This window comes from Artemia sp. Qi Xiang Cuo, chromosome 2 (genome assembly GCF_049724085.1).
Source record: "Artemia sp. Qi Xiang Cuo chromosome 2, ASM4972408v1, whole genome shotgun sequence".
Lineage (NCBI taxonomy): Eukaryota > Metazoa > Arthropoda > Branchiopoda > Anostraca > Artemiidae > Artemia > Artemia sp. Qi Xiang Cuo.
This window is the reverse complement of record NC_142795.1, coordinates 6,488,558-6,512,937: the sequence shown is the minus strand read 5'-3', so window position 1 is coordinate 6,512,937 and position 24,380 is coordinate 6,488,558. Positions and strand designations below refer to the sequence as shown.

At 35.9% G+C, this 24,380-nt stretch overlaps 1 protein-coding gene across 2 annotated transcripts in view; it reads left to right on the top strand.

The window, feature by feature from the left end:
• Window positions 1-24,380, top strand: part of obe (activating signal cointegrator 1 complex subunit obelus) — a 196,930-nt gene that overhangs the window by 154,311 nt on the left and 18,239 nt on the right. For both annotated transcript variants that reach the window (XM_089098912.1, XM_089098905.1), the window contains exons 23-25: window positions 6,565-6,825; window positions 13,376-13,625; window positions 22,806-23,037. In XM_089098912.1, the coding sequence (XP_088955038.1) occupies window positions 6,565-6,825; window positions 13,376-13,625; window positions 22,806-23,037 (743 nt within the window). The remainder of the gene's footprint in view (window positions 1-6,564; window positions 6,826-13,375; window positions 13,626-22,805; window positions 23,038-24,380) is intronic.

Here is a 24,380-nt window from a genome sequence, read left to right as displayed (position 1 = left end):
GTCTAATTGTTTATCTTGTATCTGCCGCTAGCCAAACTAGCTACGGGTGAAACAAGGATTGTTTCGATCTGTCTTTGTTACATCTGAATGTTTCTTTGTTTAAACAGTTTAAAGGATAAATATGTATTGATTCACAGTTCAAAGAGATAACACCTAGTGAGCGAAGAGGATTATAAATTGAAATCTAGTTTCTTTGAACTTGACCCAGTTTTAATCAGCATTCATTCCGCTTACATCTAAGTACACAGGCTGTGAAATAACTTGAAAAACCAGTTCCCATTGACAAGAATTGTCATGTTAAGTGGAAATCTTACTTTATAAGACTTGCTATGTTAAGCAGAAATTTTGTGTGAATAATTACAGGCACTGGAGAATAGTCACTCGGATGCATTTGTGAGGCTCGGCCCTCAAAGAAAGATAAGTAATCTTTCTAATTATTATAACTATATTTCCGGATTAATTATGACTTCTGTTAATTTTTCTGAAACTCTACAAGAAATTAATCAAAAATTGAACGGAATAGAAATAGTTTCATCGCAGGTTCAAGAATTGAGAAACGACCTATCTGCTATTTCGTCGCGAATTGATTCGACAGTAGACAAGTTCTCAGAGGATACGTCACAATTGAAGAAAGATTACCTAAGTTTGCAAGCTGAATTGTCGGCTACTAACGTAAAATTGCAAAGACTAGAAAATGAGTCTAAAAAGTGTAATTTGGTCCTGTATAATTTCGATCCTACAAACAAAGGTTCTTCGTTAAGAGAAGATGTAATGACAGCACTCAACTTACATGTGCCAAATTTAGGACTGAAAATGATGGACATTAGAGACATTTTTCGGCTAAACGCTAAACAAGGCACGCGACCGGTGTTGGTTAAGTTTACAAGTGGTTACATTCGTGATAGTATATTGCGTTCAATTGCGCACCTGAAAATGGCGAGTCTTTGTGTTAGTCCCGATTATACAAAGCGTGAATTGTCTATTCGTAACCACCTAAAACCTTTTCTTGAACGGGCTAGAGGAGAGAATAGAGAAGCAAGACTAAGAGGGACAAAGTTATATATTGGTCAACAGTGTTTTACGTATAGCTTTGATAAGCAGTATGTAGTTGAGGTTACGAATTCCCCTAATATAGAGTCATCAGCGAGTAACATGACCCATTTTAAGGAAAATTTTCGGCAAAAGTTTCTCCGTGAACCTGGGTCTTTATCAGTGCCACAAAAAAGTTTAGTAAAGAGTTTGGTTTCTGAAAATAATCGGTTTAACCTGGAAGAACCTTGCAATTCAAGATCGCGTTCTGGATTTTCATCCTCAATTCAATCTTTCTTTAGTGTAGTGGAGGAGTTTAGTAGTGATAACGAAATGAATGGGGTGAACAGTGAAACTCCTGTTATTAAAAAAGGCTCCACATCAACTTTTATCGGGCCTGTGGGGGCTCCCAAACGTAACAGCCAACAAATTATTAGCCCAGATGACCACCTCAGACAGAAGAGCAAGTCGGTTAGAGCTGACGACCCTAATAAAATGGAGCCTAGGCGGCTATTTAACTCGTCACAACCCATTGGCTCAAATAGTGGATAGGATAAGCAGGGCCATGGCGCAATTTACGAGTGTCATTTAGCGCATTGGAATGTTCAAGGCTTTTCGTATCTTAAATTAGAGTGCCTTCTTAAATGTTGTGATTTTTCAGTTGTATCATTATTAGAAAAGTGGCTGGAAAAAGAGGAGAGAATAGAAGGTTTTTCTTATTTTGGATCACAAAGAAAGCGACCACAGAATGGTAGAACTTATGGAGGAGTTGCATTATTGATAACAAATAGATGGCAAAACTTATCTCGGTTGAAAAGTGTTTCACGTAATCTAGTATGGGTGCGAGTACCTTTAGGTAGTAACTCGTTTATCTTTTGTTCAGTGTATTTACCGCCGGAAACTAGCCCTTTTAGTGATGAGGATACCTGGGAGATATTAGAAAATGATATGGATCGTTTTTCAAAACAGTTTCCGTCCGATTATTTTGTTTCTCTAGGGGATTTTAACGGAAATACAGGGGAGGACGAAGGATCCCATGAGGAGGAGGTGGGTCTCGAACTAGGAAAAACTAATGGAGTTTATACGATTGAGCCGTCGGTTATGAGTAGGACGAGTAAGGACGGTCATCGGAGAAAGAATAATTGGGGGAAAAAATTATTGGATTTTTGTGGTAAGAAGAATTTGGTTATTTTGAATGGGAGGACAGGGAAGGATAAAGGAGTGGGGGATTTTACATGTTTTTCGGGTAGATCTCCAAGTGTTATAGATTATGGGGTTGTTAGTCTGGGGCTTCTTTCTTGTTGTGTGGATTTTGTGGTGATGGCCCTTGCTGGGTCGGATCACGTGCCTATTTGGGTTGAATTAGGAGGGGGGGATGGGCTGAGCGCCGAAAAAAGAAGTGTGTGGCTATGGGATAGTTGTTTGCTGCTCGTGAATGGAGGGAAGGTTTAAGGTTTGAGAATGATAGGGGGGCGAAGTTGAAAAAGATGTTAGTGGCGCATCAAGAATTTGCGTCATTTATTCAAACGAGTGAGGAGCGTAGACGGGGCGGAGAGACAGCAGGTTCGGCTGATTTTCTGTCGGGGGTTTTGAATAAAATAGGCCCTAAGGTAGCATGTAGGAGAAAAAATGGCAGAAGTATTGGTTTGATGAGTTTTTTGATAAGGATTGTGAGGAAAAGAAGAAGGAGGTTTTAGTAGCTTTTAGATTGCTTAAGGCTAGTAGTACAGTTGATCTGGAAAATAATTTGCAGGTTTTTAGGGACAAGCGAAGGGGATATAAAAGGCTACTTAAGTTGAATAAGAGACGTTCTGAAGAGGAAGAGAGCCAAAACATACGGGAGAAATTTAGCGTGAATGATACAACGGAGTTCTGGAAGTTAATTAGGAAATCAACAGAAAATAGAAAGTTGACTGATTCAGTCCCTCACGCCGATACCTGGCCAGAATACTTAGAACAAAAATATAAAGAGATATACACCGAAGAGGACGAAGAGAGAGCTGATGAGGAGATGAATAGTTTAGAAGAAACAGCCGGTTTTGAGTTGGATTCAGAGGATGCTAAACTACTGGAACCGGTTGGACAGAAGGAAATATGGCACGCCTTGAAAAGCATGAGAGGGAATTCAGCACCGGGCATCGACGGAGTACCAACTAAGCTGTTGAAATGGTCAAGAGCATGGATACTGCCAGTGCTTGCATTGATATTCTCGGCAATTCTAAGTACACCTCTATGGCCGCAAAATTGGCAGATATTGATTATGATCCTATTATTTAAGAAAGAAGAAAAAAACCTGCACAAGAACTATAGGGGGATAAGTTTAGGAAGTTCTATCAGTAAGCTATTTTGTAGAGTCCTTTCTAATAGGATGGATAAATGGTTGCATTATAAAGGTATATTAATTGAATGTCAGACAGGGTTTAGGGAAAACTATAGTACAATTGATCAAATATTTTGTTTACAGGCTTTAGCAAGTAAATATACGAGGCATAGGAAAAATAGGCTATATACGGCGTTTTTGGACATTAGGGAGCATTTGACGAAGTTTCAAGGAGTTTGTTGAAAGTGGTGTTGGTGAAATTAGGATTGCCAATTAGGTTAGTAGAAGTTATAATGAAAATATATGAGGTGGTTAAAGTAGTAGTGAAGGTAGGTATTTCTTATTCTAGGCCAGTTTTAAGCAATGTAGGCCTTAAACTGGGATGCACTCTATCACCGCGTTTATTTTCTCTTTTTATTAATGATATTGAGGAGTATTTTAGAAATAGAAATGTCCCTATGTTAAAATTAATGTCGCTGGAGCTCTTTTATTTATTATTTGCAGATGTCATAGTATTGCTTGCGAAATCGGCTCCGGATTTGCAAAAGATGTTAGAGATTTTGGATAGTTATCTGGAGAGTAAAAAATATTGTTTTAAATATTGAAAAATCAGTTATATTAGTTTTTGGAAATGATGAAAGGGAAAAGAATAAGTTTTATTTTAAAGGGAAAGAGATGAATGAAGTTAAGGATTATATTTATTTGGGATGTAAGTTCACAAGTTCAGGGAAATGGAGTGATCAGGTGCAAAGAGCGAGTTAGAAGGGTCAGAAGGCTTCATGGGCATTATTGAAGAACCCCCTTAGGCATCTAGGACCGGCAGATATTAAGCTACAGAATAGAATTTTTGAGACGAAAGTAGGCCCAGTATTGAGTTACGGTGGGGAAGTTTGGGGTTTTGAAAAAGGGGAAAAAATAGAGAGAATTGATTTAGGACATTTCAGGAGACTTTTAGGGCTAAGCGGGAAATTTAATAATATGGTGTTAAAGGGTGATCTAGTATTGTTTTCATTGAGGGTAAAAAGATTGGTTAGAATGATAGGATACTGGGAAAAGTTGATTCGCTTACAGAATAATAGGTTAGTAAATGCAGCTTATCTGGAGGTGTTGCAGGATAGAAGGAAATGTTCATGGGCTTCCCAGGTGAAATCAATCTTAAATAGTTGTGGGTTATCAGGTGTTTAGAATGAAGGGAAGGGGATAGGGCTGGAAGTAGGAAATGTAGCAAAACTAATAAAGGGAGTGCTTGAAGATCAGGAGATTCAGAAATGGCAGTGTGAGGTCGCAGCCTCGGTGTCCCTCGGCATTTACCGGCAATGGAAGGAGGTCTGGGGATATGATATTTATTTTAAAGCGGGTTTAAATAGTGAAGAAATTAAGTGGTATATATCAGGGAGGGGTAATTTTCTAGCACTTGGAGAAAGGAGGAAATATTTAGGGAGGGTAAGGGTAAAGGACGGTCCTTACTCATGCCCTATGTGCGGAGGAAATGGGGAGGATCTGCTTCACTTCATGGCCCTTTGTCCCGAATTACAGGATCTAAGGAAAGATTTATTTTTTGTTAATGTGGGGACAAGTGAGTGGTTGGTTTCAGTAATGGGATCAAAAAATTATGGGACAATAAGAATGATAGCAAAGTATATAAAATTGGGTATGTCACATAGAGATAGATTTTTGTAAAAAGGGGTGGGGTGAGTCTGGAAAGTATTGTTGTATGTGTGTAAGTTGTTTTCTTGTTTGTTATTTTTGTAGTCATGTTTTTGTTTTTGTTTTTGTAGTCATGGCCCTTGATTGATGTAACATACATCTATCTATTTATGTTAGTTTAATGATATCGTGTGCTTTATTATGTTTTTGTAATGTTTTGTAATTTTGCGTTGTTATTGTTATGTAGGCTACCATACTTTGCTATGAGTGTTATAATCATGTTATTATTTTGTGTGATTTTCCTTTTTTGCCATGGCCCAAAGTGGCTTTTATTGCAATAAATATCTATCTATCTCTATCTATCTATGAGAAAAAATAGGATAATTTGCATTTCAAGAAGATGCTCTTATAGGTAATTCAACAACTAATAATTTGAAGGGTTGGAGCATTTTAATATTAAAGAAATTAATGCCTAGCTTAGAGTTTTAGCTATTCCACGGTACATACACTTTTTTCCCATTCCTATTTGTTAACAAGATGTTAGGGTTAGGCTATATTTACTCATCCAATCACTGAATTTTTACCCTATTTACTGCCAATTAATGGTTATGTTTTCCTTCTGCTACAGCAATTGGGGAAGTTACAGTTCCTTGAACTCCATGATGTCATATTTTTTTAGCTCATTTTCTGCTGAGTTTTATCACATATTCCTTATTTTCTCAAATTAGCGGGCGCTTGTAAAAAAAAAAAAAAAAAAAAAAAAAAAATAATCAAAGTCCATTAAAAATTGAATTCCTGGTTTTCCTAATTTTTAAAACGTATATGGTTGTGTAAGTTTGTACTTAACTAATTTAAGTAATTAGTCTTCAATTTTAATGTCCTTGGTACTTCAATTGGACTACGAAGCGTTCGAGAAGGCGCGTTCAAAATCTTTAATTGCGGTTTCTGAAAATAAATTTTGAGCAGTAGGACAATTTCCCTCTCAGGTCACGATTTGGAGCATTCAGTGGTTTTCTTGTTCAACTGCCTCAGACGTAATGCTGCAAGGCTGGGGTATCTTCCGCCAATTATGCTATTAAAATCTGCATTGTATCGTATTTGGCTTATAAAATTCATAAAAACGGTATTAACTGGTTAAAAAGCATCTTGTTAGAAAAAAATATTGTAAAAATAGAAGGAATTAGACCAATTTAATCAATTTCGAATGATCATTTTTCTATTCTGGCAACCGTTCTCAGACATGCTTTTTTATGGGAATGCCTTCGATTTCTGATTTTGGGAAGAAAAACAATAGCTACAATGTTTTAGGCTTAAAAGCGAAATGTAGATCATATTATTGGAGGCAATACCCATTTATGGTTTGGCATTATAACCTTTTCAAATTTGAATCTGTGAAAAAAGTCCTATATCATCGTAATTTTGACTAAGATTTCTTAAAAATGCATTTTCATGGGTACTGTTGTGAAAAAATTCGCACACAATAAAGCTGTACTTTAGACGAAAAAAATAAGAGCCGTTGAATAATATAACACTTTACAACAAAATATAACTTGTCTATTATATTGCAGGTGTTGCTGTCGTATTTGTTCATGATATAAAGAAACATTTTTATAAAAAGTTTCTCTATGAACCATTTCCTGTGGAGTCGAGCCTTCTTAAAGTACTTCCCGAGCATTTGAATGCAGAAGTGGTTGCTGGAACGATTTCATCAAAGCAAGATTGTCTTGACTATATGACATGGACCTATATGTTCCGACGTTTGCTCCAGAATCCCACTTATTATGGTCTGGACGATGTTAACCCAGAAAATGTCAATAAGTTTCTTTCAGGTACAGCCTTTTTTGTCATTGAAGCCATCAGAGTTGCTAAAGCCTATTAGCCACCTGGCCCTTGTCAGCAACCTCTCTTGACACGTATGCCAGAGAGTGTGAATAGACTTAGCTGTTTTAGCAACATAGAGCCATATAGGCCGTCCATTTGTAGCAAAAGTAATATACTGCAGTCAGTTTAAGCTGTCAAAGGGTTTTCCTTTCATTACAAAGTCAACTTGTTAAGAACCAAATTTAGGCAGCTTCTTCATCAACTTTTCATTTTTCTTCTGTTTATTTTGCTGATTCTGTTTTAAGTTACTTTTGATACAGTTTTCTTCGCATTAACTGCAGGCCTGAGTCTAGGTCAAGGCCATGAACTTGGATGGAGGCCCTAGAATGTAAATTGAATGTCCCAATGAATCATGTAAATCTTTAATGACTGTAATTTTTCGAAAGGAATTTCTGAAATATTCCTTTTAGAAAGGAATTTCTGGAATTTCTGTTGATTCTGTTTCTTTAAATGCCCTATGTTTCTCTGTATTCTATGCATTCTATTTTATGTTTATTGAATGCCCTTGATTATTGAAAAACTTCTGTCAATGGAAAGTTAAAAATTAAGTCTCTAAATATGTGTTAAAGAGAGTATCCGTTGAGTATTAAACTTGGTAAACCTGGAAAAAGAGAACAAATAGAGATTATGTTAAAAAAATTGTAAGACAAATCAAAGATTATGATAATCTGCTGTAAATAACGGCCGAGAATGTCAACAAGTTCATTTCAGGTAAAGCTGTTTTGGTCATTGAAGCCATAAGAGCTGTTAGATCCAATGAATCATTGAGCCATTAGATTTTTTAAAGCTGCAAGAGCTATATAGCCAACTAGCCGTTAGGCTCTTGCCAGCAGCCTCTCTTTATACATTTGCCAGAGAGTTTAAGTATATTTTGAACGGAGCCGTATCGTTATTGACCCAATATTTACGCCCTTTAACAATTGGGCCGTTCGGTTGAACCACTTAGAGCCTTGAAGGCCATCCATCTGTAGCAAAGTAATATACTGCAGTCAGTTCAAACTTTCAAAGGAGCTTCCAATCATTACAAAGCTAATTTATTAAGAACCAAATTTAAGCAACAGCTTCATCAACTTTCATTTTTCTTCTACTACTTTTCTTATTCTGTTTAGGTTACTTTACGCTGGTGGTATGCCTCTGGTTCGTAACACAATCATTTATGTACATAATCATTGTTAATTTCATACTACTAATAACAACTCTCTGTAGCACCAAGCCTCTGAGGCCAACACAGCTATGTACGCTCCTCATCCGCCCCAGTCTATTCCCTTAAATCCTTCCTTATGATATCCTCCCACCCCAACCACGGACGACCTGCCTTCTGTTTAGCCATAGACGGTTTACCAAAAAGCAGAATCTTCGGCAATTTGTCATCCTTCATCGGCAGAACGTGCCTTAGCTATCTCAACCTTTCTGTCATAGACCTAGAAAGCAGGATTAAACCAAACTTTGTTTACAGTCTACTGTTTGAAATACGGCCAGTCAGTCTAGTACCCAAAACAATCCGTAGGCAATTTCTCTGAAAAACATCTAGCAAATCCTCCTCCGTTTTTCGGAGCGACCATACTTGATTACTCACATCACTGTAGTTTCCAATATTCTATTCGTGGTTCGCAGGCTAATCTTACTATTGCTCTGAACTTTTTTCAACTCGGAAAAAACACCCTGGGCCTTGGCTATTCTACTTTTAACATCTTCACTGCACCCACCGTCTTTACTTATAATACTACCTAGGTAAGGGAAGCTGTCCACTTGATAGATCTTCTCATTACCGAAAATACCAGCGTTTTCAAATTTTTTCCCCTAGACACCATCAGCGACTTTACAAACTATTTTTCTAAAATTATTCCATCTATTTTTAACATTTTCAAATTTTATACTCTGCAGTTTAATATTCAACTGTTTCTGGAAAGTTTCTCTCAAGTTTTAATCCTGGAGTCTACTAGCGTCATAACTTCCTGGATGGTGATCTTTATTTTTATCATCAATAACTGCACTCCTATATGCCCTTGAATCTTGTATCAATCGTATCAGTCTTCGGTTTACAATAACATAATCAATAAGTTACCATCACATGAATGTCATGTTAACTTTGGGTCATTTTTTGACCAAATACAGTATTGATTATAAGTTTGGTACTACCGCATTGGGAAAATATGAATTATTCCTTAAAGTTGTAGCCTATTTAGATCGTTTTTGTGGCTAAAAATGTCAGTATGCTAATGTTAAGAAACAAAAACTATGTAGCCTATTTCGAGGCCGGGCCCCGGTACTCGGTACGTGGCAGGCTCGTATATATTGATTCTCATTGTCGCTTGTCTACTATATGCAGATAATGTGAACTTCTTCTTGATGTCATGGTTTCAGGTTAGGTTTGATGCGACCACCCTGGGAAAAATACTAAAAAGGCATATAACTAACAAAAAGGTGTTTTGATTAAATACACAGTTGCTCCTGTGATGGAAGTATATATATTCGTTATTTTTTTGTTTTAAGTCATGAGGTTTCAAATAAGCAATAACAACTTAGTTAAGAAAGTCTCGCGTGAATTCAATTCCTCTTTCCTGTTAATGCATTAAAGAATCATGCATTTGATAGAATTTGTTTTCTTCTGGAACTCTTTGTGATTCTCACCATTTCTCCTCTTTTAGCCGTAGATTTCATTTACGAATCCATGTATTCGTTGTGATGCTTGTTGTCAAACATCTTCTAGCAGCAGGTCGCGCTTGCCCTCTATTTTTCTGCGTCATTACGTCAGACGTTATATACCCAGCCAATTAAACGACACGAGTTAGTAACAACATACGGTTTTTAGCGCCATCTAAAAAATGAATCAAAATCGTCTGATATCCACTCCTGCTCGACAAATTCTTTAAGGTGAAATAGTAGTATAGTTGTAAAATAGGGGAGCTGAGTTTGTTATTCGGAATTCCACCCCCTAATGTGACTTACTATTTAAAATGCGGACTTTGTAGCTGTGTTTTAACTAAAACTACATTAAAATTAACTAAAACAATATTAAATATAAAAAAACAACAATGCGAATTAGAATCGCATGAGCAGATGAAAAGAACCTAATAATAATAATTGATTTCTGCCTTAAAATTTATGTAAAAAACATCAACAGTTAGTTTATATTAACTTTTTGTTACTTTTTTACGAGTCGGACCAACATTTGGGAGGAGGGGCTCAAACCCTTAGCCTTAGGGGCGACTACCCCCTCCAGGACCCAATCCCCCCCCTTCTTAAATTTGGTTTCTTCAAAAATCTTGTCAAAACTAAGATAAGGCTGCACACTTTAAGCATCCAGAGAAAGGGGTTAATTTTCTTTAGTATATCTTTGCCTTTATGGTACTATATGGCTAATTTTTCATTTTTACTGTCATTTTCACTAAAATGCGGACTTTGTAGCTGTGTTTTAACTAAAACTACCTCAAAATAAATAAACCTATCAATAAAGGAAGCAGTTCTGTTTATTTTATGTTTTTTTGCTACTGAAACAGTCCGAATGGTTTATTTTATGTTGATTGATTCAAATATTAATTTTGTTCTATCATTTATCTTTTTACTTTTATTGACTATGTAAATTGTTTTCAAATGCTACAAAACAAAGTAACTCATATTTCAGACACAGGTGTCGCACCCTGCATTGATAGAAACTTTTTTTTCAAACAGAAACATCTTGGACTGAAAAAAGAACTAACATGAAATTGGTATTTCAAAGTATAGGATAATACAGATTATTTCTAATAAAAAACTTAATTATTAATGTCCCAAAGACCCTAAAATAAAAATATTTTTAGCCCCTTGGACCCATCCTAGGTCTATTAATGACCTAGGATGTCACGAGAAAATCGTGATTTTCTAAGATTTTTCTCTTGCTGTTTCAAAATTAAGAACTGTTTTGAGGAGTATCGTATTTTCGTTGGTCGATTAAACGACGATTAGATCAATGTCAGACGTCGCACATTCAACCGTGTTCATATATTAACAAACTGTTGGTTCGCGAAAACTGATGGCCTTCAAAGGAAAGCTACACCTTTCTCAGCTGTTTTGTACCAATTGTTTTTAGCGGATTTTTGCTCTTTTTCACTCATGTCTCTTTTTATTTCCTTTGGTGGTTTCTTTAATTTTATTTTATTATCAATAACTGTATAAGTGTATATGGGGTCTTTTTATTTAAAAATTGAATTTTTAATGTTTAAATTTAAATTCAAAAACTGAAATTCCTAATTTTCCTTAGTTTTTTCTAATTTTGTATGGTACATAGATTGTTGTATAAGTTTCTACTTAAACAACCGGGTTAACGCCGGTTTTTTACCGGTTTCGCCGGTTTAAACAACCAGATTTCATTTGAACTGTTCCTGGAACTTGAACTGGTTTTTAAATTAAAAACTTAAAACATATTTGAACCGGTTTTTAACCGGTTTCACGGGTTTAAACAACCAGATTTCATTTGAACTGTTCCTGGTACTTGAAGAGAGTACTCAGCCGCAATCTAAGTCGCCTTAAGAGTCTACAGCAAATTTGCCAAAGATAAAAAGCGATCTTGTTTCAGTCTAAGATATGCCATCCCATTAGTTCTAAATATGTAAACTATTATGTCGCTTTGTAATTTTGATTATTCCCATTATAAAATAAATAGGAAATAAATGAAATTTTTACTCAGTACAGAGCTAATCTATAATTTTTTATTTATTTATTGGTTTGTTGTTTTTCACGAATGCCATTTTCCGCTGCTTCTCAGTCTGCGCACGTAGCTTTTATGACACTTGGGATTCTTAAAAGGCCAAGTGTTCAGGCTTAACTCTCCTGTTGGTAATTATAGCGCTTGGTATGGTAATATATGATGTTGGAATAAAGTCTATTCTGTTCTCCTGTCTAACCCATTCAATACTGAATTCTTAAAAAGCCAAGTGTTCAGGCTTAACTCTCCTGTTGGTAATTTATAGCGCTCGGTACGGTAATATATGATGCTGGAATAAAGTCTATTCTGTTCTCCTGTCTGACCCATTCAATACTGAATTCTTAAAAGGCCAAGTGTTCAGGCTTAACTCTCCTGTTGGTAATTTATAGCGCTCGGTATGGTAATATATGATGCTGGAATAAAGTCTATTCTGTTCTCCTGTCTTACCCATTCAATACTGAATTCTTAAAAGGCCAAGTGTTCAGGCTTAACTCTCCTGTTGGTAATTTATAGCGCTTGGTATGGTAATATATGATGCTGGAATAAAGTCTATTCTGTTCTCCTGTCTTACCCATTCAATACTGATTATCTTTTTTCTGATCTTCTATATCACCTTCTAGTAATGACTTAGCCAGAAGAAATTCTTAGATATTAAATGCTATGTTATAAAAGTAGTGTTCTTTTTTCTTTAAAATCACGCGCATTTCTGTTTAGTTTTTGTCAAGAAAAATCTTGTTCTGTGAAAATTAATTTGTTCTAATAGCTCATGCCAAAGATTCTATTTTTCTTTTCAGATTACATGTTTTTTTTTTAATTTTTTGGTTCTTTTTTGCATACGAGTATACATGTCAAAAGTATCATGCTTCTTAGAACAGTGATTTTTTTTTTATTCCTAGCGGATGTAATTCAAATTTATTATCGATTTCTATTTATCCCCTTGACCCTAAAAAAGAAGTCGTGATGCCATTTACTTAAGATCATGATGCCTTAAAATTCAAAAAATTTTGAACACTTTCCGAGTCTCTCATATTCATGTGATTAAGGCTTGAGCTTAGAAAGCCAGGAGACGGTAGCCAGTAGAAGCCAGTTTTCTGTTCCAAGTTTTATGGGACTCGATTTTCCATTTCCTATGCCAAAGGAGTTCAAAGACACTTGGCGCTAATTTAGTTGTATAAATTTTAGTTTTATCGATTGTCGAGTTCGTTTGTTCTGAAAAGATAAGATCGACTCCCAGAGTCAGCAAGTGAGAGAACGTCAGAACTGCTCTCTATAATCCATAGTTCTATTGAAGGCTGTGGTTCTATTAAAATAAGAAAATATAGATTTTTGTGTTTTATACGCAACATATCTCTGGTCACATGAATTAATAAATAATGCTCCGTAGCGAGTGATGATATTTGGAACAGGAGGACGAGTTAGTCGTTAGAGTGAGGTTGTAATAGAACAGGGTCAACAACGTGTAAAAGCAAGAGATAGAAAAGGTGATATTTTCTTGACAGAAATTTAAAAGAGTCGATGACTATTCTTAGTTGGAGTAACGTCATGGCTTTTGGAAAGAAATTCTTAACTAAACGTCTGGCTATAATTTTTCCCTAAATGCTAGTTCATATTTCAACGGTCTGACCTTGGAAAAGTTTTAACACCAGTAATTACAAATTTATCTTGTAGTTTTCTCAAATTATTCATTTTGTTGCCTATATTATATGTTATTTTACCTACTATATTGTTATGCTACCTATTTTACTTATAATCTCAAGACATGTATTTTTATTTGCATTGGTTGTTCTTCCTATTTTAACCTTAACTTTTCTTAGGAATTGTCGAAAAAGCCCTGCTGGTTTTAGAGACATCTTCATGTATCTTCATTGGAGAAGATAATCGAACAATTGACACAACTGTGCTTGGTAGAATTGCATCCTACTATTACCTTTCTCACTTAACAGTACAACTATTCAATGATAAATTGAGCTCAAATTCTTCACTGCTGGATTTGCTGAAGATCTTGAGTGACGTTCAGGAGTATGCCGAGTTACCAGTCAGACACAACGAAGATAATCAGAATGCGTAAGTCATTTTTCTGTATTTATGTGAATTCAGATGTGCACACAAATCCATGACTACGGTATTTTTCTGGTGGGGGGAGGGGGGTAAACATAATGGAAGTGCAGCGTCAGTCTATGATACTTCGCTAAACCTGGTATCCACTTTAGTGTTTTAGACTAACGCAAATCATTAGCCTACATTTTTATTTTGTGGGGGGAGAGTGCTTTAGACCCTTCTCAGGATAGAGAGGCAGCATCCTTTTCTCTTTATCCTGGCATGTTTATGTATTTTGAAATATAGAGCTGTAGTGGCAGTCATAGCATACCTACGTAGTTACACGTAGTAAGCCGTTCTGGCTAAGTGGACGCGCGCTGGGCTGAGAATCCGTGAATTCGGGTTTGATCCCTGGTGTGGTCAGTTTCTTAGTTTGGGACGCGGGTCAGTGGTGTAACCCTGTAAGCTTAGCCAGAGTCAACCCAGCTCTAAATGGGTACCTGGAGAAATCTGGGGAAGGTAAAACAGGAAGGGTTTGCGGAAGCATAGGTTGGCTGGCCCCCAGCCCCCCATTGCACTTCCTGGCTGAAGGGCCACGAAACGGAGATCAGCACCGCCGGTTTGGACCTTAAGGGTCTAGTGCCGCATCCTTTACCTTTACCTTTTACGTAGTTACAGAGGTCATGGTTTACAAAGAAATAAAAAAAAAATCCCCAAGAAATCACGGGACAGAAGTGTCCCCTTGCCCACCTGGACATGCTTTTCAACATTTGCAATGTTGAGAATCATGAAGTAGTTTTTTCGAGAGGTAAGAGGGGGGAAACAAGGAAAGGGTACAAAAAAACTTAGTTTCTTTTACCGCCATTCTACTGTGATAGCCGTGAAGTAATATGGTCCAATATCTAACGGTACATTTTTGCTGACCATAAGTTTGTTTGATGCTCTGATCTTCATATAATAAAGGTTTCTCATTAAATGATCGTTTGGTGAAAAACTTACATTTATAAATACACAAAAATGAACGTTCCATGCATGATTGTCCTAAGATAGATAGATAGATATTTTATTTTAGCCCACCAGTAATACAAAAATATGACGGATTACAAAGAGAAAAGAAAGAACAGCTCGAAAAAAACCACTTCAAGAAACAAGGATTAGACCCCTACCAACATTACATAGAAGGCAAGGAGGACAGTTTGAAAATTGGTGGACGATAGTTAAACAAGAACTGGAGCACGCTAGAGGTTTTTGCAAATTTGACTACAGTTGAGACAAATGTTGGCTGAGGTTCACCAAAGAACCTATGAATTTGTATACACTTTATACATTCATAGCTCGTAGATAACGTGCAACGCCAGGAAATCGTAAAGGTGATCAAGCGCACCTTTTGCAGCATTACTTTCCAGCATTGCCACAACTTCACAGGGTCTGGAATTCGATATTTCTACAACAAAAATCTATTTCTCTCAAAGAGCGGTATACGAGTCAAAAACTTCAAATACTTACAAAAAAACGGGAAAAAAATATATATTATATTTCTTAAAAAAAAAAATAACAGTTACAAAGACGTAACCCACAGTTTGGGAGCAATCTCAAACCTAATACCTGCGTCTCGTTATATGTTCGTGCGTACAAATAGAAGATTTGAAAAGTAATCTCTGAATTATTCATAAATCTATATAGCATAGTGACTTCTTTAAAAGAGCCCAACTACTCCATTTATACTTTAAGATCTTCAATAGATCTTAAGATATTCATTAGATCTTAAGATCTATCTTAGATCATTATATACTACAACTACTACTAACAACTCACCGCAGCACCAAGCCGCCTGAGGCCAACACAGCTACGCACGCTCGTCCTCCACCCCAATCTATTCAAAGCCTCCCCTTTTACACCCGCCCACGAAGTTCCCATTTCCTTTAAATCTTTCTTTATGACGTCCTCCCAACCCAGATGGGGACGACCTGCTTTCCGTTTAGCCCTAGATGGTTGGCCGAAAAGAACAATCTTCGGCAATGTGTCATCCTTCATCCGAACAACATGCCCTAACCACCTCAACCTTTCTTTCATTATAGACCTAGAAAGCGGTATTGAACCCCATTTTTCATATATCCTATTTTTTGAAATATGGTCAGTAAACCGGGTACCCAGAAAAATACTTAAGCAATTTCTTTGGAAAACATCTAACAAATCTTCATCCGCTTTTCAGAGCGCCCATGCTTCAGAGCTACATTTGACTACTGTCATCATTGTAGCTTCTAAGATTCTAATCTTGGTATGCAGACTTATCTTCCTATTCTTCCATACTTTTTTTTAACTGTGAAAAAGCACCCTGAGCCTTGGCTATTTTATTTTGAACATTTTCACTGCTCCCACCATCTTTACTAATAATACTACCAAGGTAAGTGAAACTGCCCACCTGATCAATCTTTTCATTACCCAACGTCACCTTTTCATCTTCACTTATTCCTAGCCTTAGTGACTTGGTCTTCCTAACATTAATTTTCAAACCAATACTCGCACCCTGAACTCGCTAAACCTCTAAAACTTCATTCATTTTGCTCACACTTTCATCTAGGATGCTTAAATCATCAGCATAATCCAAGTCCAGCAGACTTTTTCCTCCCCATTTGATTCCGTGGTCTCCCATTTCCTTTCCTATGCTCCTTAAGACAAAGTCCATCAAAATAATCCATACAAAGGGGGATAGAAAACAATCCTGCTTAACTCCTGATTTAATACAAAACCAGCTACAAACCTCATTTCATACCATAACCGCAGCAGTGTTATTCTCGTAAATAGCACTAATCACTTTAATGTATTTGTCTGGTATACCATACATGGATAAAACCTTTACTAAAGCTCATCTATCAACAGAATCGAACGCTTGCTCATAATTTATAAAATTGAGGACCATAGGTGTTTGAAAACTTAGGCACTTCTCAATTATTAACCTAAGAGTGAAAATTTGGTCAACACATCCTCTACCTTTTCTAAAACTGCACTGCTCTTCTCTTAAAACTTTGTCTACGGCATCTCTCAGTCTAAAAAGTATCATGTTACTAAGCAACTTTGCTACCTACAGAGACAAGACTAATGCCTCGATAATTACCACACTCACTTTTATCACCTATCTTATAAAGTGGCTTAATTAAGGTTTTCCTAAAATCGTTAGGTACTTCTCCTTTTTCAAAAATCATATTCATAATCTCCAATAACTTATTTCTAACCTCAGAGCCACCATATTTAAGAAACTCATTTACTACCCTATCAGCACCTGGAACCTTATTATTCTTTAATCCTTTTAGTACTGTTTCTAATTCCTCCTCACAAAACAAATCTTCCTTCACATCCAAGGTATCACAAACTTTTTCATTTTCCTCTATATTTTTTCCTGCAACTCTATCTCGGTTAAGCAAATTCTCAAAATGTTCGGCCCATCTTGCTTTAGCTTTTGTCTTATCGCTAATTGCCACCCCATTCCTATCTTTAACTGGGACAAGTCCGGATTGACTACTACCTCTCAATTTGTTAACGTGCCAGTACAATATTTTACTATTATGCCGTCTAGCTGCATCTTCTAAATCCTCGGCAATTTTATCCATGGCATCCACTTCGCACCTCCTTAGTTAATATTTCAATTGTTTCTCCACTTTCTTTACATTTCTTTTGTTTTCATATGATCTATCACTCAGATAATTCTTGTACAAGTCCTTTCTCCTTTCTATTAAACTTAAAGCTTTTTCACTAATATTCTTAGCTGCAGTTCTAGCTTTCTTCCCTAATACACCTTCAGATATTACAGATCTTAAGATATTCATTAGATCTTAAGATCTATCTTAGATCATTATATACTACTACTACTACTAACAACTCATCGCAGCACCAAGCCGCCTGAGGCCAACACAGCTACGCACGCTCCTCCTCCACCCCAATCTATTCAAAGCCTCCCCTTTTACACCCGCCCACGAAGTTCCCATTTCCTTTAAATCTTTCTTTATGACGTCCTCCCAACCCAGATGGGTTGGGAGGACGTCATTATTTCTCTTTATAATTTCTGAGATTTTCTTTTTTGTATCATTCTTTTGAGCGTTTTTTCATAGAATTTTATCACCGAATATTGAAGTTGGAGCTTGAAGTTGGTTTGAAAATTAATGTTAGGAAGACCAAGTCACTAAGGCTAGGAATAAGTGAAGATGAAAAGGTGACGTTGGGTAATTAGTTGGGTAATTAGTAATATGATACTTTTTAGACTGAGAGATGCCGTAGACAAAGTTTTAAGAGAAGAGCAGTGCGGTTTTAGAAAAGGTAGAGGCTTTTTTAAAGAAGTCACTATGCTATATAGATTTATGAATAATTCAGAGATTACTTTTCAAGGGGACAAGGTGGGCAAGGGGACAGAAGTGTCCCCTTGCCCACCTGGACATGCTTTTCAACATTTGCAATGTTGAGAATCATGAAGTAGTTTTTTCGAGAGGTAAGAGGGGGGAAACAAGGAAAGGGTACAAAAAAACTTAGTTTCTTTTACCGCCATTCTACTGTGATAGCCGTGAAGTAATATGGTCCAATATCTAACGGTACATTTTTGCTGACCATAAGTTTGTTTGATGCTCTGATCTTCATATAATAAAGGTTTCTCATTAAATGATCGTTTGGTGAAAAACTTACATTTATAAATACACAAAAATGAACGTTCCATGCATGATTGTCCTAATATAGATAGATAGATATTTTATTTTAGCCCACCAATAATACAAAAATATGGCGGATTACAAAGAGAAAAGAAAAAAAAGAACAGCTCGAAAAAAACCACTTCAAGAAACAAGGATTAGACCCCTACCAACATTACATAGAAGGCAAGGAGGATAGTTTAAAAATTGGTGGACGCTAGTTAAACAAGAACTGGAGCACGCTAGAGGTTTTTGCAAATTTGGCCACAGATGAGACAAATGTTGGCTAAGGTTCACCAAAGAACCTATGAATTTGTATACACTTTATACATTCATAGCTCGTAGATAACGTGCAACGCCAGGAAATCGTAAAGGTGATCAAGCGCACCTTTTGCAGCATTACTTTCCAGCTTTGCCACAACTTCACAGGGTCTGGAAATCGATACTTCTACGACAAAAATCTATTTCTCTCAAAGAGCGGTATACGAGTCAAAAACTTCAAATACTTACAAAAAAACGGAAAAAAAATATATATTATATTTCTTTAAAAAAAAAAAATAGTTACAAAGACGTAACCCATGGTTTGGGAGCAATCTTAAACCTAATACCTACGTCTCGTTATATGTTCGTGCGTACAAAAAAAAGATTTAAAAAGTAATCTCTGAATTATTCATAAATCTATATAGCATAGTGACTTCTTTAAAAGAGCAAAAACTACTCCATTTACACTTTAAGATCTTCAATAGATCTTAAGATATTCATTAGATCTTAAGATCTATCTTAGATCATTATATCCTAAGATCAAATTGAGATCTTAAGATAATGACTTCCTTAGTAGAAGTATGAACTACTTTATTTACACCTTAAAATCTTCAACTTACACCCCTAATGTGGAGTTATAGGATAACTGCACTAAGTCAGTGTCGTTAATTTGTTCACTTAATTTGCCGTAATTCTCACTAATCATTTTACATACCAGGTATAGTAGAAGTGCATAAATATGCTCTATGCTCCCAAATTCTCTGACAGAGGTAAAGACAGGTAAAGCATAGCATGTATTAAATACGTAACCTAACCTAAGTACCTTCCCCCTCCCCTAAACCCCAAAAAACAACAGTTTAAACATTGTAAACACAATGAAAACCACGCTTTGCATTCCATTTCTCTATTGCAAATACCCGTTAGCGGGTTTCGTGTCTGGTCATTTCAAACTTGGCTCGCCTTTTGTTGCCCTTAGTTCCCAAGTACTGCATTTGACGGAAAACTGCAGTGATTTTGCAGATTGGGGATGATTTTTAACGTAAAACGTCACGTAATGTGAAACGTGATTTTAACGTAACGTAAAAAGGTAGCATTTTTACGTAAAAACGTAAATCCGTTGAAATTTTCCATTGAAATCACCATCTGTTGAAATTTTCCAACTCATACGAGAAAAGGTGGTCAAGAATTGATGGAATAGCTAATTGTTAGAAGTTGTTAGAAAAGTTAGAAAACTGATTAGAATTGTTAGAAAACTGATTACTTCTGTAAAATTTAGGGGTTCCTAAATCTTATGATGTGAAACCTGAAGACAAAACATGTGCTTATATAGCTTATGGAGGAAATTTGAAACATTTTAGGGCACAGTATGAACACATGGAAGAAAATCTAAAAATAGACTAAAACACCTCTGAGTCGATCCAAAACGGATGGTTTGAATGAATTAAAACATAGAGCAGGAACGTCTGATATTTTGCATTTGCTGGGCAGCATAAAGGGAGTGAAAATTTTCATAGACCCCACTTAAACATTGCTAATGTATCTGAAATATTATTTTAAACGTAGATCTGTAATAAAGAAAATTTGGATCTGTAATTTCGCATATCACCGTGTGTTGAAATTTTCCAGCACATGCGAGAAAGTGTGGTCAAGAATGGAGTGAATAGCTAGATATGCTGCAATGAAAAACTGATTATTTTCTGATAATGTCGTAGTAATAATAAAAGTTTAAAAACAGCAAATGTATTGAAACTCATCTGATCAAACAGTTCGTGGTAACGAACTCTAAGTAAGGAGCGACCCGGCTCAATGGTAACCGAAATTCTAAATAACGGAATTTTGATACCAATAGATACATCAAAAGAATCATATTTCAATGCTGATTTCAAATATATAAGTTTCATCAAGTTTAGTCTTACTTATCAAAAGTTACGCACCTGAGACAATTTGGCTGATTTTAGAAAAAAGGGGGAAAGTCCCCCTAAAAGCTTTAGGACCTTAATGAAAATCACGCCATCATATTCAGCGTATCAAAGAACCCTACTGTAGAGGTTTCAAGCACCTAACTACAAGAACGTGGAATTTTGCATTTTTTGCCAGAAGCGGATGCGTGTTTATTTGTTTTTTTGTTTTGTTTTTTCCCCAGGGGTGATCGTATCGACCCAATGGTCCTAGAATATCGTGAGAGGCCTCATTGGAACGGAAATTAAAAGTTCTAGTGCCCCTTTTAAGTGACCAAAAAAATGGAGGGCAACTAGGTCCCCTCCCACGCTCATTTTTTTCCCAGAGTCACCCGATCAAAATTTTGAGATAACCATTTTGTTCAGCATGGTTGAAAATGTGATAACTATGTCTTTTAGGATGACTTAATCCCCCGAAATCCCCGGGGAGAGGGCTGAAAGTTATGAACTTTACCCAATGTTAACATATAGCATTGGTTATTGGGAAGTATACAGACGTTTTCAGAGGAATTTTTTCTGTTAGGTGGGGGGGGGTCGGGGGTTGTATGGCAGGATCTTTCCATGAAGGAAGTTTTTATGGGGGAAGGGACATTGCTATGAAAGGGGCGCTGGATTCCCCAGCATTATTAAAGAAGAAGATCAGAAATTAGATTTAAAAAAAACAAGTTTTTCAACTGAAAGTAAGGAGCAACATCAAAACTTAAAACGAACACAAAACATTGCGAATATGTTTGGGTCCGTCACCTCGGCAATACCTCACTCTTTCAGCCAAAGATTTTTAGTACTTTGATAAGAGCTATTTGTTCTAATTAACGGCCTTTGTGATTAAGGGGTCATTTTAAAGAATTGGAACAAAATTCGAACTTTGGCTTAAAAATCGAGGTAATAACTAGGGGGCAGGCTCTTTAACATACGTATTGAAAATATATGGATACCGAAGTTTGCTACATCTATTAATACTCAAGTCACATAGGTTGACGGCTAATGAAACGATTCGTAAATAAAATTAAGCAACTTTTACGGAAGCCATTAAATCAAATGAAGCTAAAATTAATATGAAAATTCTCTTGTAATTATTCATGTACAGTGAACCAAAATCAAAACCTGCATTAATTCAAAAACGTTAAAAAATTAAATAAAAAAAACAAGTTTTTTTTAACTCAAAGTAAGGAACAACGTTAAAACTTAAAACGGACAGAAATTATTCTGTATATGAAAAGGGCTGTCCCCTTCTCAACGTCTCGCTCTTTCCGCTAAAGTTTGACTTTTTCACAACTCTTTTTTTTTAACAAAACAGCGAATGGATTGAAACTCATCTTATGCAAGATAAGGTAAGAGTAGTTGTGATTTCCCAACAAAACGCCTGCGATTTTCAGATTATTTTTGGGGATTTTTTTTATTCAAATTAAATGTGAAGTTTGAGTTCAATTTATCTGTAAATTGTTGCAGGTGAGAAGTGAGAGTTAAAATCGTCTGCAGTGCGCAACATTGCAACAGGTTTCTGCAAAACGCAGTGGGTAGGAACTAGGGGGTTGGATGGATTGTACAGTCTAGTATATATCCTTTCTAAAAATGCTTAGATTTAGCGGCTCCTTTGGCAGCTGACTAGGACCCATATGTTCACAACGATCCTAAAAGCCTGCGCTGGTATCAAATGGTTCGTGGCCAGTTCATATGCAATTGCTTTATTTAATTGACACGCAAGCTGTTAGAGGGATAATGGGGATTTTAGTCTCACTCTTATTCGTGTTAGTGTTTGTCCGCTTTATATTTAACGTGACTATCATTTAGTTTCTGTTCGTATTAGGTTTGACTTATTATACGAGTGTTTTTTTCTGTCCGTTTTAAGTATTAATTTCGCTTCACTATAAAAAAAAAATTGTCTGATTTTTTTTTTTAACTAATAAGAGCTTAGGGATAAATGTGGTGCTATATAGCAGTATGAGCTATGAAACTTAGGGACTTTGTGTATAGCTTTTCGATGGTATTGAGCCAATAGAACATTCAGCCCTCAGCTGAAGAGACTCAATCTTCAGATGCTTATTAGTTAAGACCTTCCTTTTTTTACTTTTTTAATCAACCGTTTTAGCTATTGTCTTCTGTTTTTAACTTTTGCGTCCTTATTTTAGCTAATGCGTTGCGTTCCTATTTTATGAAATAGGAATAATTTGGACATAACGCATTGCGAGCGGAAACACAACGTTTTCCTTTCCTTCTTTTATTTTTGATGGAATTTCACCTCTCTCGACTACCATTCAGATCAATGATATTAAACTACCTTGAAAATTAATGTTTGTTGTATTCTTCTACTATAGAGAGCTTGCAAAGTTATGTCCTGTTGAAGTGAACCAATACACCTTCGATTCCCCGCATACAAAAGCTCATCTTTTGTTTCAAGCGCACTTCAGTCGTTTGCCGCTTCCCATTTCGGACTACCACACTGACACTAAATCTGTTTTGGATCAAGCTATAAGAATCCTTCAAGCTATGCTAGATGTGGCTGCTGACAGAGGATGGCTTGTGTCTGCGCTAAGGATACAGCAACTCGTAAGTTTTAATAATACTGTTTTTTTTAGACCCAAGATGTGAAAATAGTAAAATCAATGAAACGCGTATTTCATATTCTACAAAGTCTACCTTTCAGACTTCTTCTAATGCCTGAATATAGATCTACTTTATGTACAAAATTTTTTGATTTGAATCAGCACACTTTTCTCGTAAAATTCAATAAATAAAAATATTCTAATTATATTTACGTATAATTTTTTCATTTGTAGTGTTTCATTCAGAAAAGGAGTAATCTGCGCTCTTACGAAAATATTTTCCCTTCTTTACCTCACTCGAAACCGTGTTTTTTTTTTTTATCTTATATTCTTATCTTATATTCTTATAAGTCTTTTAAGAATTAAGAATATCTTATATTCTTATAAGTCTTATATTAACTGTTTAGTTTGCCTAATGTTTGTACATTTTTATACACAATTGTCTAAAAGTACGATTTTCCCCATTATTTCATTGTTGTATGAGAGGACCTTCAGATAGACACGAAGCAGTTTTGAACCCACTAACTCCTCTTCAATTGGAGGAATATATTCGAATTAAGCATGCAATATATCGAAGCATGGTCGCAAAAAGTTGAACTTGAGCGTGAAGAACTGGTTCTGATAGGACTGACAGCCTTCCTCATATTTATGGAATTCCTATGGAGCAAACCTAATTGATGCCATATTCTTGAAATTTTCTTATACACTTATATAACTCAAGCGTAAATAGTGAAGATTTGAGGGGACTATAGCCCCCCTTGAGTGTAATATTAAAAAGACCGTATGCTTTTTTGCAATTTGTTTAATAAAACTAAGGCGTGACGTTAAAACTTAAATAAAAAAGACATTGTCATCTATATGACGAATGATGTTGTCAAGTCACTCAACACCCTGCTCTTTACGCTGAAGTTTGAATTTCTTCTCATTGGCTTAACAATGAATGCGGTAGCGCAACATGAACGTCATAAAAATATTTAAATATCTAAAAAATATTTAATTTTGTGTGTTGTGTTCCATTCGTTCTTGAATTTTTTGTTCATATTATCCATACAGGTTCCCCGTCTACTTTTTAAAGTATATTGAGTTTCATTGAAAAAAAAAATAGCCTGACTATATTTTTTCTCACTTTAGAATGCTTTTAGAAAAACATTTGAGGGGGTAGCAGCTACGTTTATATACAGGACAATGACAGTCCGTTTTTAAATTGTAAAGTGGCTCTGCACTTTAAATATAGTTTTTTACGAAATATTTATCTTAAATATTATATGTACTGTTTTAAAAAATAATATTTTGAAAGATATGCAACAATGAAGCGACATTATTGAACTACGTGCTTTATTTCTTACA